This window comes from Grammomys surdaster, unplaced genomic scaffold, assembly GCF_004785775.1.
Source record: "Grammomys surdaster isolate TR1022 unplaced genomic scaffold, NIH_TR_1.0 223, whole genome shotgun sequence".
In the NCBI taxonomy this organism is placed as follows: domain Eukaryota; kingdom Metazoa; phylum Chordata; class Mammalia; order Rodentia; family Muridae; genus Grammomys; species Grammomys surdaster.
The window spans coordinates 3,578,580-3,594,499 of NW_021604668.1; the positions used below are offsets into that span (position 1 = coordinate 3,578,580).

A 15,920-nucleotide genomic window follows, 5' to 3' on the forward strand; every position below is an offset into this window, starting at 1 on the left:
CTGAATCAAGGGGCAAGGACTCATTCATTTCTCAAGTTCTTGATACACCAGATGGCCAAAGCAACTGTTGGGTCTTAGTTTAAACGCAGGTTCAGAAAGACCTAAAAAAGTATAGATATTTATTTTCAGAAGTAGACAAAGAACATACCTCTTCCTATCCACTGTTCCCTGGTTGTGTAGCGCCCTTGATACCAAGGAAACCCATGTGTTACAATGAGGAAAGTGAGTCATAAGACAGACCACTGTGTATCTGTGTATCATGTGTATTGAAGTTGTGTGCACACATATGTCCTTGATGAACTGGCTCTTTATCTCTCTGAAAAGGGGAAGATGCCAATGGCAAGATGGCATCTGTTCTGCAAAGAGATGCCATGCTGGTTAGCGGTGTTGTCTACATGCACAAAGATGACAACTCTGCGTGTGGAATAAGCCATGCTCTCCCCTTCTCTGGTTTATCTGATCAAAAGTGGCTGTCCTTCATTGTGTTACGTAATATCATTGCTAGGTGAGTAACTAGATCATGTAATTTGTGCTGCATTACTCATGGTTTGCTTGACAGAGTTAATTACTGTGAAGAATGCAGTGGTGGAAGTCGCAGGTTTCAGGCTGGGCAAGCAGTTTCCGTGCTGCTGGATGCTCCCAGGTGACACAGTATAGCGAGCTGGTGCTTCTGTGTATGGACAGCTCTTCCCACGGTCCTGCAGACATAGTCCTTAGAATCACCTTCTTCAAGTGGGCTGCAAAGCGAGAATCTTTATTCTATGTTCTCAATAGCTATTTATTCATTCTTTAATGATGGAACATTAGATTATTTTTAGTTTTTTTTAAAAATATCATTGCTATGACTATGTTTAACTTGGAGTATTAAATTAGGAAAGAGTTTCAGAAATAAAATTGCTGGGTTAAGTGAAATGTACACTTTGAAGTTTATTTTTAGAAATTAGAGTAAATTGATTATTTATTCATTTATATTTACTTTATAATTATTTTTGTTATTGTTTTGGTGGCACCAGCTGAGGTGGAACAGGGGAAAGGCAGGAAGGGCAGGCCTGAGAAGTGGGAGAAATGACCAGCTAGATACCCATCCCACAACGAGTGGCCTTTGCATCCTATCTTTAAGCATCAAACCCAACCACCCAGCTAGTTAACCTGAGCAATCTGCTATCAGCTTAGGTTTGGCCAGAGCCTAGCCTAGCCGCTGGAGCGGAGAGTGGAGGAAGCCCCAGGAGCGCCTTCGATTCCTGGATTTGAAGAAAACTGCATAGTTAGCACCGAAAGTTGTGCTAAAAGCACTACCACAACTCCTCTAAATGAGTGCTTTACTGAAATGTTGAAGAACAAATAGCCAATGCCAGTAATAAACAACGGGCTTTGATGCAGCAGCAGCAGCAGCAGCAGCAGCAGCAGCTAGCCAGTGCCAGAAACTCAAGACTGGCCCAGAAGTTGGAGAATAGACCGTCTGTCCAGGCAGCATTAAAACTTAAGCAGAAGGAAGACCTTAAAGCCTGGGCAAGAGTAACATCCAGGCACGTTTAGGCCGACCCATAGATGCCCTGGAGAGGGGAGCAATTGGAGGCAGAGGCCAACCCACTGCTTAGGGGGTGGATGCCACTTCAAGAGTGAAGGGGCTGTAGCCCCACGAATGGTCTTAAGAACAGGTGGTGTTCGAGGTCCTGTAGGTCCTGGGAGTGGGAAGCCTAGGGAATGGAGCTATAGGTCATGTCAGAATCGGTGGAAGAGCTCTGGGTGTGATAGGTCGGAGAAGAGGGGGCTTTGGAAGTAGAGCCCGAGGTCACAGAGGAGAGGTACCCTTATTCACCCTGTATGATCAAAGAACAGTGGGACAACCAATTGGATGCACACATGTAGAAAACTAAAGGACACCTGGATGCTGAATCGGATGTCTACATGACACAGACAGATCCTGAAACCAGCGATTGAAGCCTTATTACCTCCCTGCCAATTAGACTCTAAAGTCACCGCTTCTGTTAAACAGCCTTGAGAAAACAAAAGAAGAAACCGATTGATGCTGGAAGGACCTATCACAATAGGCTGTGGACTTACCTGCAACCTGCTGGTTCGTTTAGTCTGTTCCATCTACTTTTTGATAGTGTTATATGAAACCCGGTTTTCCTTTGATTTGGTTGTTTGTTTTGTTGTTTATCCAGACTTCTGTTTGAATGGGAATGCATTGGCGTGTAAGCAGAACAAGTTTCCAGTCTCTGCCTCACCTGTCATATACGCTGACATTTAAAAAGTATTTCCTCTGTTTATTTTTATGATCCCAGAAGGGCCCAGTGTTCTCACTAGTGGGTTGTCTCTGGGATAGCGCTCTACATCTTCCTTAAAAGCTACGTGTTAATAGCAAGAGCCAAAGGAATGTTTGCTATATGGATGGTGAAGGTAGTAAATTAGAAATGTTGGTATTGCTACTGGGCCATGGGATGGTTACACATGGTAGCAACTTTGATTTGGTGAAAGTTGGTGTTGCCTCTATTGACACCATAGAAATGGTAGCTGACCTGCTGAGTTGAATACGAACAAGTTACACCCTAAGAGTTTTCAGCTTTCCTCTTGGCTTTGTATCAGGTCCAAAAGGCCTGTGCCCTCTAGAATAGAAACAGCAGCCATTTGGTTTGGCAGAGTGACAGAAGAGGACACGGGTGGGAGACTGATTACAAATGGACTGCTGGGGGGGGGGTCATGTGCTGTTAATGTGGAAATGCAGTTACCTACGTCTATCCAGAACCAATCTTGGTCTAATCCACTTAACTGGTTGTATTTGACCCTCTCGAGGTTTAAGTTCAACCATATTTTGTCAGCGGTGCAGTTTCAGTGGAATCTTGTATTTCTGGTTCCTTATACCGAATTGTTCTCCCAATTAAAAGAAGAAGAAGAAATTAGAGTGAATAAACTTGGGAATTAATATGTTGCATGATACAATGGATATTATATTAATTATGTTATATTATATCATATTATATTATGGTAATTCATTGTACTAAAACCACCAAATGTTTTGCATTATGCTATGCATAGCTTGTACTTACTGTCACTGCCGTTTTCATAGGCCACCAGAGCACCTAGCACCTTACTTTACTCTTACTTATTTGGAGTGTGCATCATTTTTTGTATTCTTCCTGGCCTTTTAAGTTTTTGGTAAAAAGGTTATCAACAAGTCTATTCTAGCACACAGGATGGCTCTGGAGTAGGTCCACACAGCTAGGTCCTGGTGGTGATCGAGTGTAGGGCACATCTGCAAGATGCCTGGGTGAAGGTCTTGTATCTGTTCTGGAGCATGAATCATGTTGGCCTCTGTACAACGATTATCAGAGTGAGACCCTGTAGGGAGGTCAGGGAGCCTTTGCTGTGGGAGCACAGCTTAGTTCACTGGACTCAGAGTATTGTGGAGTCCGAGTCATTCCTGATGATGGTCATGACCTGACCTAGCTATGATATTGTCCTACATATGCTGCCCTGACCCACTGTGGCTCCCAGCAATGGAGCTGCTTCCACATTCGAGTGTGACTGACCCCGGAGGGAGCGGGGAATGTCACCCACAAGGATCTCATCCTAAACCTGGATGGGGCCTCTGAGAAGCCAGGGCTGGTTTGGGATTGAACTCCAGGCATCCTGCACCCTGCACCCTGTGCTTGGTGCTGCTCTGTAGAGGCCCTGCTTACTGTTGGGACTGAGTCTGCCCCACTTGACTATCTCTTTTGCCTTGGGCTCTGTCATGGTTTGAATATGCTTGGCTCAGGGAGTGGCTTTTTGGAGGTATGGTCTTGTTGGAATAGGTGTGTCACTGTGGGCATGGGATCCTTATCCAAGCTGCCTGAAAGTCAGTATTTTCTAGCAGCCTTCGGATGAAGATGTAGAACTCTCAGTTCCTCCTGCACTGTGCATGCCTGGATGCTGCCATGCTCCTGCCTTGATGATAATGGACTGAAACTCTGAACCTGTAAGTCAGTACCAATTAAATGTTGTCCTTTTAAGAGTTGCCTTGGTCATGGTGTCTGTTCACAGCAGAAAAACCCTAACTAAGACAGGCCCTTAATCCCATGACTACCTGGATCTTGGGTTCTGTGTTACTGGGCTCAGCTGACAATGCCTCTTATCCCTCTGGATCACTCACTATTGCATCTTCCCCACAACTCTACGTGGCCTTTCACCTCTAACCACTCAGCCTCACCTGGATTGCTGCCTTCTATCCCTTCCCATTTCTGCTGCTTTCCCTCACTCCCTGGAGGAGGATTCTCACTCTCTGGAGAGAGAGAGAGAAGAGGCAAGTGCAGGGAGGTGCAGAGGTCAGGGGCAAAGGGTAATGAACTGGAGGCTCTAGGATGACCGGGCCTCACCAGGCGTCAGGTACTGGTGTTCAGAATCCGCATCTCTCAACTCATATACACTGGACTTAGATGAACCTTCAGTGCTGGTAGATTAAAGAATACTTTCTCTGATATCACCCAAGAGGAAGAAGTACAGGTAAAAGGCCCATATTACAATAGGAAAGTCAGCACACAAGCAGCAACACGTGGGAGTGGGGAGTTACTGTGTGTGAAGGAGGGTAATCATGTATTTTACGATTAAAAAAGATTCAGTTTACATTTTGTGCTTATAACTACGTCATTTGAACCACAATGGCTAGGGCTTTGAAAGGATGTTGAATTTCTGTGCCTTTTGGGGGATTTTACATAAAACTTCCACACGTGAGGATATGAAAACCCTGACTTTTGAAGGGAGAGCAGTCTGTCTCTGCCTTGTAATTACCCTCCAGTGTTATTCTTTGGCTCCAGCTGTTCAACAGAAGCAGCGTTTGAAAAGGTCCTAAACAACGTTGGGGAGCAAGTGTCCTTCCTGCAGGTCCAGAAGTGGCATTGTCTTCAGCAGCCAGGTGACCACCTGCTGACATGGCCACTGGCTCCACTTTCCTTGTTAATTCAGTCAGAGAACACAAAGGAAGGGTGGGTCCCTTTTCTTTCCATCTAAAAAAGAACACTTTTCTATATAAAACATGCCCCAAATCCTTTGTAAGGGCTAAGTCCCCATAACACATGCTGAGGCTCCTGCTGGCAGTGATGACGGCAGCCTAAAGAAAGAGCCATGACTTCCACTGGGTTGCCTCTCCTGTCCTTGTTACCATTTGCCAATAATAAAAGGAGTTCATTTGTGAATGGCTGGAGCAGAGGGAGGCTGCCCACTCACCCAGGCCCAGGTTCTGCTTTAAACTAGATTTAGAGGAAAGCTGTGGAAGATGATGCTCAGAGTCCCTCTCGATTAAAGACGTGAATGCCCTCGTGAACATTGTCCAAGCAGCCATAAGAAGTAATGAAAAAGTATCAACAGGGCTGGGTTTACCAAGGGCATAGCACCTCTAAGTGTGGCAAGGGGCAGCCTTCTGCCACCTCAGGCCCCAGTCCTCAGGCTAGCCTAGAGATGAGTGCCCTCAATTCTATTCAAGGAATTGATCCACTATTGAGGAATTGCTGAAAATATTGTAGCTCTGAGTTAGGTAGTGGGGGATGCACCTCTGATCCCAGATACCTTAGGGGCTGAAGCGGGAGAATGGGGACCTGAAACCAAGCCTGGACCTTGTCCTGAAAAAGAAAAAAAAATGAACCTCCCTATGTTTATAAGGGAAAGAACTCCGCTCTGGCTTGCGTGAACAAAGCTGGCTAAAAACCTGTATGCAGCTTGACCTAATTTCCACCAGTAAAAACAGAGGAGAAAGGGAAGGAATTGTCTGTGTGACAAAATAGGCCTGGGACCTGCATCCAGTTCACAATCTCTGGGGCTGGAGGCTGAGCTCAGAGCATTCCACTTTCTGCATGACAATCGGCCACAAATCTAGGGTTTCCCATCTCCTAAAGTTCCCACATTCTTAAGCAGCTGATTTAAAATGGCTGGCGTTTGATGAGAAAGAAGAGTAAGCGTATGTATTCACACAGATGGAGCTGGTTCTCAGTGTGGTTCCCAGCTGTTCCAGCAGGCTGACTCCCTTGGGCCCATCTGCAGAGCTGTTCTGTTTAGAGCACCTCATTCCAAGCGTCCCTAATCAGACAGGACAACTGTGATCCTAGAGGGCCCTGCAGAGCCCTCCTCTCCCATCCTGCTGCTTTCTCTGAGGATATTCCCCAGAAGCTGTCTGAATGACTTCTCTGTTCATGCTCTTGAGGATTTGACACCAGTGTCCAGTGTTCCCTACTACTGAGCAGCAGTGTGGTGTGTGGAGTAAAAACATTTTACTTTTCTAGTGGCTAAGGGTCAGTATAGACAAATACCCACAAATAAGAGCAAGCAAGCACACACACACACACACACACACACACACACGAGCACACACACACACACGCACACACACTTATACTTGAACACCTCTACATGCACACAGACGTGAACCCCACATAAATTCACAAACAACCATCTACAAATAAGCACATGCACTTGCATGTACAACATGTTCTTTCTTAAGCACACATGTGTGCACAGGCATGTGCACATCTACCACACACACACACACAGAATTTCAGCTTGCTCTATTGACAAGGCTCAGGTTCTGCAGAGCTGAGTGAGCAGATTATGGCTGCAGGGTAGGAGTAGCCAGGTATGCCAGGCACATCCTCACGGTTGCCACTTATACATCGTGGGTACCTCAGACCCAACTTCTTCTATGAGGAATTGTAGACAGGATGGTCCCGAGTCAGGGCTCTCAAGGGTATAGAAGCAGGTGGCTGTGTTCTAGGGCCCCAGCATCATTTATAGCAGACTCTCACACAGAATGAAATCAGGTTTATTGCAGTATATACACAGCTCAGTTTCACTCTGTGGCGTGTTTGTAGATATTCCACATATAACATGTAAGATCACATGCTGGCCATATGGTTACTACACATCTGCTTCTGGTGAGTTCCAGAGTGGCCACTTGGTGATCAGCCCGTCTCTTTACCAGGGAGAGGACCCAGTTCTGTTTAGCACTAGCACATGCTGGGCTGAAGGTATGGCCCTGTACATCTGAATGTTCCGTGTGTAATCAGTGACTGCTTGTGTTCACAGGTTTTACATGTCTCTTTGGGTCATGGCAGAGTCATAACCAGTTGTTGGTAGGACTGTCAGATACAGGAATACTGTGTATCCTCAGAACTGCTGGATTAAGCAGTGAGCTCTGTATGAAGAGAGGCGAGGCTGACACCAGGGCTTGTAGCATCCACCTATCGTCACTGCCAACAGCTCTTTTAAGTGTTCCTGACCTAGGCCATTTGCTCCCTACAACCTGTTCTCTAGCCTTGTAGTCCTGGAAGGCAGTAGGTTAGTGGTGTTTTCTAGATCATCTGAGGTGTATGTGTCATGCAGTTGCAGACAAACTGGAGGCTTTCCAAGAGTTGATTGAGGCAAAAGTCCAGGGACAGTTCTGTGTGACAGACATTCAGGTCAGATGTCTGGCCACTGGGCCTCAGCTAGTTTCTGGATACTTCTCTGCTGAACTAAAGCACCCACGTACTGGGAGTGGGGCCCTTACTTTTGTGATTTCCTGACCCCGAGACCTCTAGCTCTGGCATAGTTGTTGAGATCATTGGTATTCATACTGGCCAGAGCCTACATGCCACAGAAACCACAGGAAAAACATTTTGCAGTTCTTATGCTTTGTGTGTGTGTCTCTGTGTGTGTGTTGGTGGAAAGTTACATAGACTGTGCCAGAACACTAGGTCCAGAACCTACAGTCCTTGCACTGGGCCACAACATAGTCTTCTAGGGTCTCTGTGCACGGCAGGGAAAGACACTCTCTGCCTTCAGATGCTTTTTAATCATGGCAAGCATTTCCTCAGGACTGTTTGCCCACAGTTGTAAATGACATCGGAAAAACAAGGATCATTATTGGCAAATATCATGTAGGAATACTTGATGCCATTTTATACTTTGATAATATAATTCTCTTTTTAAACAATGTTAAGATTGTGATTTTCTTTAACACTGGAACAGTTTTCTATTGGCTAGAGAACAGCCCTTGGCTGAATGGATAAGTCACAAGGGCCTTCAAGCCAACAGCCAGCCTGGGATCCAGAGCTGCTCACCACTTGTAGGAAGCAGCAGATGCTAAGTGCCCCAGGAGGATATGAGTTCCTGGCTTGGCCGCTGAACTATGAACATCCTCCCTGACTTATCTTTGGTCCAGGGAATGGCAATGGTGTGGCTGTCCAGATGTAGTCCCACAGGACAGAACTCAAGGGCCTGGAGATCAGGAAGCTTCTAGGATGAGAAGGTTGCTCTCAGCTGTTTTCCTTGGTGTGCCATAGATTGAGGAGGAATGTCAGAGAATCCATGGGCATGCGTTGTGTGCCACAGGGTGGTGATGCTTAGCTGGTTCTGGACCTGGTTCCTCCTGACAGGAGGCAGTAGGAGAACTGGAATCTTCCTCCTTGATCTCTTTGGAGGTACTTAGAGTCCAGTTTTGATGTTCAGGGCCACCCGGCATCTTTGTTGTGTTTGAAAGTAGACCTGTCTATATGGCTGAGCCATATTATGAAGAGGATGGCTTAAAGGCTAGAGTTTGACAATAATAATTGGCGTTTCAATCAAGTTACACATGAGGATCAGAGTTAAGGACCAGGGCTGACCCAATAAGGCACCAGATACTGGGGCAGCAGAGGAAGCTGGCAAACACATATGTCAAACCCAGCAGCATTGTCAGCTCCATGTGAGGGACACAGCTAAATGACCGAGGTCTCTGACTGCAGGAAGGACTGGGTGCGAGATCCTCGGTGGATCTGTAGGGCGCTTTCTGAGCCATTCTGGGACATGGACCAGCTGTGCAGCCGGTAGTCCCGGCTCCCGGGTTGGGTCAGACAGAGGCCTCGCCACCTTCTTTTCAGTTCACATTGTACCTGGGGATGAGGATGTTAGTGAAGAGTCAGCTTGGAATGCAGGAACTCATGAATCTTCCAAGGAAGCATGCAGCATGGATTCAACCACGAAATAGCAAACAGCTGGTTGTAGCTTTAGAGTCTTCTCTAGTACCTACAGGATGAGTGGTCTGGCCCATCCCCGCTCCTGGAAGTAATCCTCAGGCCTCAGGAAGGTGATGGGTGAGTGTGCAGGGGCTGGGAGAATGGAGAGCTGGAGGAGATGGTCTGGCTTTGATGCCTACGAATGCCAGACACCAGCAGGCTACACTAATGTAGCATGGGGCTGGACATAGGGGGTGGTGCACAGAAAAGGCTATATCCTTATGGATATTGGTGAGTCTGATGTAGTATGTTGTATGTCTTGCCTTAGCACAGCCCCATGGATCCTGTAGGACTTTCATCAATGTCTTCCCACTTTAAAGACTCTGAGTGAGGAAAGTGTTGGGAGGAGAAAAGGGTGTTGGCTCTGTAAAAGCCTTCCTTAGTGACTAGAAAAGGGGATGGCCATCAGCTGAAGGTCATACAGAGACAGCAATACCTAGAGTGAATAGACTCTAAGGATTGGAGGTGCACGGATGGAGTGTTTACATAAGAAGAACTAGGCTCTCATGTCATCTTGGGACAGTGATGCATCTCTCAATGAGGCCCAGCCCCTCCCACCAACACCACACCTTCTTGGACCCAGTTCTGGGTTGAAGAGTAAAATGCTGATCCTGGGGACTGGAGAGATGGCTCAGTGGTTAAGAGCACTGTCTGCTCTTCAAAATGTCCTGAGTTCAATTCCCAGCAACCACATGGTGCCTCACAACCATCTATACTGAGATCTGATGACCTTTTCCGGCATGCAAGTGTACATGCAGATAGAACACTCATATATAATCAATCAGTCAATCAATCAATTAATCATCAATAAAATATACTGATCATGAAGAGGATATCAATCAATCAACCAATTAATCATCAATAAAATATACTGATCATGAAGGGGATATTGGGTAGAGGACAGAGGTGCAATTTTGCTGGAAGGAGTGGAAGTCTTGCTAAGAGGAGCTTTAGAAAGTTTGGGCTTGGTTACATGGGGGCACAGTTGGGCAGAGATTGATGATAGGGCTAACTCCTGACCCAATGTCAGTGCCCAGTTCCAGCTGACAAAGGACTTACCTCACTATTCAGGAAGCAGTATAGAACTGCTACCACCAGGCCCTGCAAAGAGACAGAGTGTCAGAGCTGCCCACAGTTTGCAGCCCCCACAGCACCTCCCATACTTACCTGGAAGGAACCAACACATAACTCAAACAGGATCTGGTATGTGGAGGAGATGCCAATGGGGAAGGCAGCAAACACCATGTAGTGGACGCCAAACAGTGGGATTAGCAGCAGTGTTGACTTGGCGAGCCTCCTAGTAGAAGGAGAAGGACATGATGCTTTGTGCTTCTCACATCCCCCACCCGAGATCATGAGAGATTTCAGAGACTGAAGCAGTCAGGGAACACACAAATGCTTATCCTTTGTGCCAGTGAACCCTCTTCTTCACCCATTTGGGCAGAATCCTCAAATGTGTACATGCAAGTTCACTCATGAAGATGATATTCTTACAGGGCATATTGTGTGACTCACTGGCTTTCAGGGAACTTAGTGCCCTTTGTCTCAAGTGCCAACTGCTGGGACACACTACTCTTGGACGGATAATTCTGGTGGGGCTGGGCTATTCAATGACAAAACCTACTAGGAGCAGGACCCTGAATTCCATTCTCAGAACTGGTTGGGGGGGGGAACTACATGCAGCATCTCCAAAACAATCAGGGGGTTTTCCATTACTGATATAGGCACCAATTGATATGAGTCAGTGTTTCCTGGAATCTGAGTTATCTCAGCCAACACTTCTTAGACTTCTACTGAGTTGAAACCATGTGGAGGCCTCGTTGCTGCTCAGATTCCAGGCCTCATCAGAATTCTGGAACAGGAAGGGTTGGGCAACAGCCTGAGAATCTGCAATTTCTGCCCAGTTCCTAGTGATGTCTCCTGTTCTTATTCTGTTCTAATAGTCCCACACTAGAGACCAGGTATCTAGCTTACCATTCCCAGGTGCCTCCAACTGCTCAGGAGTGCATGCTCATCTGAGCAGCCACCTGGAGGGTATGTAGGTATGCGGAAGCCCTCTCTTGGCTTCTTACTATCACTAAGCACACAGCCTATATCCCTTAGATTCAGCTAGGGAAGACAGGATGCTCCTCCTGGTTCTTGTTCCTCTTTTTTTCTCTCATTACCTTCAACACAGGAGAAAAAAAATAATCAGCTTTCTTTCATCTGCTTTCAAGGTTTCCTTCTTCAAGTCCACACAAGCTAGAGTCATCTGAAAGGAGGTAATCTCAATTGAGGAACTGCCTCTAAAAAATCCAGCTTAAGGCATTTTCTTAACTAGTGATCAATATGGGAGTGCCTAGCCCAGTGGGTGAGGCTACCCCTGGCCTGGTAGTCCTGGGTTCTATAAGAAAGCAGGATGAGCAAGCCATGAGGAGCAAGCCAGTAAGCAGCACCCTCCATGGCTTCTGCATCAGCACCTGCCTCCAGGATCCTTCCCTGTTGTTTGAGTTCCTGTCCTGAATTCTTTCAATAATGAACACTGCTGTGGAAATGTAAGCTGCATAAACTCTTTCCTATTTAACTTGCTTTTTGGTCAAAGTGTTTCATCACAGCAATAGAAACCCTAAGTAAGATGCAGGGTATGAAAATTCTAGAGATGTATGCCTTCTTCCACATGTTGGGTCCTATGGGGTGGGGGATTAAGGGCAGAATTTTCCCCGTTTGATAACTTTCATAGAAGCCTGGTGCTTTCTGTGATGGCCATGGTGCAAGTGGTAGGTGTGTCTCTACCAACAGGATGTCACTGCAGCTGCTGCCTTGCAAATGCACACCCTCAAGGCTCTGTGCCCAGCAGGGTGGGTCACCAGGCTCCTGAGCTGAGGTTATGTGGAAGCTGCCAGGTCCTATCTACACATTTGTCCCCAGGAAATCCTGTGGGAGAGGAAGTTCTTTAGTCTTTCTTTGCTACAACCCAAAGGGTGAAACAGCCCTCTGCCCTTCTTATCACCCTGGAAGAGCACAGACTTCATTATTCTATATAATTGTTTCCAAAATAAAAGTATCCATCCCAAGACCTTAACTAACACTCCCCAGGAGCCCAGAGAAAAGGTCAGCACAGACACTAAACAGGATTTGCCCAAAGTCCAAATTCAATTGAAAGGCGACTAAGAATGCCCGCCCTGCTTTCCAGGGCTGCAGAGGGGATGCATGAGAACCATTATCTCCGATCAGGCACCATGTGGCAACTTATACCTTGTTATGTGTAGCCCAGCTGGTTTCCTCCACAAAGAGAAACTTATTTCTTGTATTTGTGCTCACTGTGACACAACTAAGACTTGAGTGCCTACCAAGTCCTTTCTCTACTCTTCTGTTCCAGGCACTGAATGTCTTTCAGTTGTTTCTCAAACCCAACAGGCGAATAGCCATTCTATTTTACAGGAGAGAAGATAGCATACAGGGAAGGCCCCTCTCTGCTCAGCCATACTGCTGGCTCAGCACCCATATCACACTGCATTTTTTCCCCCATGAAAAGCAGCCTGGGTGCAGGTGGTAACTTCCATCTGACTGGGAGCTGAAGACCTATCAGGGTGATGCAGCTCTTAGCCACCACAGCGTCATCTGAGCCCAGGCTCTTGAGCTGTATCAAATACAGCATCGCCAAATTCATGTTCATATATCTGAGTTGGGATCTAGTTTTTCTTTATGAATTATGGGTAATCTATTGATTCCTTGGATAATCATAAATTAGCTAGTGACATTCATGACCTCCAACTCTGTGCCCTTCTAAGTGACACACAGCTTCTTAGATTATTCTAGGGCAGGTCTAGACACAAAGTGCCAACTGTGCTTGCATGGCCCAGTCCCAAGGTCTGGTGGGGAAGACAGACAACATGAAGAGCAGTGTGTGGTCAAAGGGAGATGTCAAACTGTGGCATCATAGAAAGGACACACATTTAAGAAACACCCTCACATCAAAGCTCCATGTACCGTGGCAAACATGAGAGAATGTTCTTATTTTTAGCACCATCATCCCATCAGTCTTCTTGGCCCCTCTGAGTGCTGGGCTGGAAGACTCCAGTGTCAGTGCATGTTGACCCTTAAAGGGTCACCTGGATATCCTGAGGACCTTCTACAGCTTGGCACTGGGCTCTACTCTCCATGAACTTTGTTGTTCATTTCTCATGCTGGACAAACAGATACTCACTTGTACTGTGACTGGTCATTGCCGCCAACATCTGGAGAAGTTAGCTTCTGAAGTAAGATCCTTACAATACTGATAAAGAGGGCAAAGTTGACCTGCACAGAGACAGCAAAGGAGTATGTGATCTGTGAGCACCTTTAAATCGTATCCCTTATCACTCATCTATAGGATTTAGCCACCATCTACCCCAGGCACTAGGTCTGCCCACTGCACCAAAGAGGACCTCGTGTGGGCATTAAGGGTACTACTGCATAAGGTTGTGGTTATCTGAGCAGCTGGAGATGGGCAACAGACTATTTTAATCTCCTCCAAGCCTAGAATCCTTCCTTGGAGTCTACTCTTCCTTGGGTATTGTTCTGGGAGTGATGGGGCCCTGTAGGGAGGTGGTAGCCATGTGCTCATAGTGAAGCACGTTGGTTGTACTCTGTGTGGTACAGGTGCACAAAAGAAAAGCAGAGCACAGCCTCTCCACAGGCAGCTACTTACTACAATAGAAATTAGAATAGGCATCCGAATGACCCACCAGGGGATGCTGTGGTCGTTTGTGTCCCAGCAACTGTTAAGAGAGAAAGAAAAGTAGTGTCACTCTGACTCAACATACAAACTAGGTTCTGTGCAGAACTGTTTGGGTGAGGACTGATTCTCACATGAAGCTTGCAGAACCAATCTTCCCCCTTCTTGGGTCTTAAACTTGATGTGCCAATCAGACTCATATTGCACAGTCACCTCCAACCAGATCTAACTGCCCTGCACGTTGAATGAGGCAGCTTTCCTCGGTGAGTCAACCTGACAGTCTGCTAATGTCGTCGAGGTAGCATAGAGTGCAGCTCCAGGGTTGGTAAGTCTCAAAGCTGTGGGAATTCAAGGTATGTGCTCTCACCTCTCTTGAATCATGAAGGCCCTTTTCTTCCTTCAAGGCTATAGCTCACAGTGGGTGCTGACTGTTCCAGCAAGGGCAGAGTTCCATGGCCTAGGGACCCAGCTGGTTTGGCAATGTGACATGGGCAATTGAGCTGGCTCTGAGACTTCCAAACCACAGAGCAAAGAATGCCTTCCAGCTGACACTACCTCTGTTGTCAGTCCTGCTTACCCAAGGGTGACTGGGCCGGTGAACCCAGCTGAGGAACAATTGCTGGGGTGAGTGGATGGGGTTTCAATTTTTGTTGTCAGTGTAACGTCACAGACTAAAGAAAAGGATTGGCTTAGACCAACTACTCAGAGTGATATGCTCTCCAGTGGACAGTTGTTACCCTGGGGTCTTTTGTGAGATGCATTTAGCCTAGGGATGCCTGTTACTATCATTGGGCTCAGAAGTTCTCAGGGAACGAGCTCACAGAGGCCATCCAGGCGACCACATAGCCTGATCTCAATGCATTTCTACCCCCACCTCAACCCCTGTAAACCTGCTTGTTTCTGCTTGGCTCTCTTGGGGACACCAAGGAGTCATGCAAAGTATCACTCATTCTGCCTGGCTTGTTGCAATTTTAGCTAAATCCAGGCATGGCTTAACTTTCACCTCTCATTTGGGCCATCTTCTAAATACTGAAATGCGTACTGAGTCTTGCCCATGACCATCCACGTGTCTTCTAATCAGGGGGTGCTAAATGTTGCCCAGAAATGTCTTGTCTGACTGCAAGACTTTTGTCTCTAATGGTGAAAGCTTCTTTAACTCCAAGATATTCAAACCAGCAATGGAAGGCCTTGTTTTACCAGCATGAATGCACACACAGCACTTACCCTGTGTTTTCTAAAGAGAGGCGGGTTGCTGTCCATGCGCCTATACACACACTGGGGATGCCTGTGGAGAGATTTCATCAGAGTAGCTTGTCGTCATTAGTGAGAAATGGCACCCCTGTATACCTGGTACTCAGGAACCAGAACTTGTAAAGAGGAATTTTCAACCAAAGGACCATATGGATGCTCTCGCTTAATGTCTTCATCAATACATGAAGGTTTGCACTTATGCCTTATTAATTAGCCAGGACAAATATATCTGAAAGCTGAGAATCTGAAGAGGGCTGAAACCTGTCTGTTGAAGACAAGGAGGCCAAGTAAGAAGGAGATATGCTCACTGGGTCCATGTTGTCTGAGGGGCTGTGTGTTTTACTCCCTAAACCATGCATGCTTTCATCCCTTCCTGCTCTGGAAAGGGCTGAGCTCCTGGCAGCAGGTAGGTGTGCCATCAGCCTGCTCCTCTGATTTTTCATTGCTGATATGAGCTGACTGGGAAAAGGGAGAAGAACGATTATTTCGCTACTTATTAAAAGTTGTTTCGTTTAAGGTAAGGGGGATGCTGAATGGGAGTCGAATTCTAAAGGATTTAAAACCAGCTCCTTTGTTGACATCAACGGAACCCTCAATGTACCCAAGGTGACTATAAGTATGCTCCTGGAGTAGGGTTTTGAGAAGAAAACTCCATATTTTGGCCAAATGAGATGGGAATCAAGATGGAGAATATGAAGCCCTTACCCCATCCAATCAGAAGGTAGGCCAGGAAGCACCTGCTGGGAGGAAGGACGGCTACCAGGAGGGTGTGCAGGTAGAGACCCTCCACCAGAAGCCAGTAGAAGTTCGCCATGATACAATACTGGAAGAATACCAGGCTGAGCTTGCAACCGACCTGGAACCAGAGACAGTGAGAGAACGTGCCAGTTGGTAAAAATAGTTATGGTAGGCGGGGAAGCTCTCTGTTTGGATAAGTTGTAAAGCAAAGCCAGCATGCTGACTTGGATGGA

At 46.6% G+C, this 15,920-nt stretch overlaps 1 protein-coding gene and 1 pseudogene across 1 annotated transcript in view; one reads left to right on the plus strand and one right to left on the minus strand.

The window, feature by feature from the left end:
- Nucleotides 1–344: 344 nt before the first annotated feature.
- Nucleotides 345–1,941, plus strand: LOC114625827 (annotated as a pseudogene).
- Nucleotides 1,942–6,774: 4,833 nt separating this feature from the next.
- Nucleotides 6,775–15,920, minus strand: part of Vipr2 (vasoactive intestinal peptide receptor 2) — a 68,722-nt gene continuing 59,576 nt past the window's right edge. Inside the window, exons 7-13 of the mRNA XM_028773198.1 lie at nt 15,655–15,805; nt 14,923–14,983; nt 13,672–13,741; nt 13,189–13,280; nt 10,170–10,299; nt 10,062–10,103; nt 6,775–8,879 (exon numbers count right to left, since the gene is read on the minus strand). Coding sequence (XP_028629031.1) covers nt 8,706–8,879; nt 10,062–10,103; nt 10,170–10,299; nt 13,189–13,280; nt 13,672–13,741; nt 14,923–14,983; nt 15,655–15,805 — 720 coding nt within the window. The 3' untranslated portion in view covers nt 6,775–8,705. The remainder of the gene's footprint in view (nt 8,880–10,061; nt 10,104–10,169; nt 10,300–13,188; nt 13,281–13,671; nt 13,742–14,922; nt 14,984–15,654; nt 15,806–15,920) is intronic.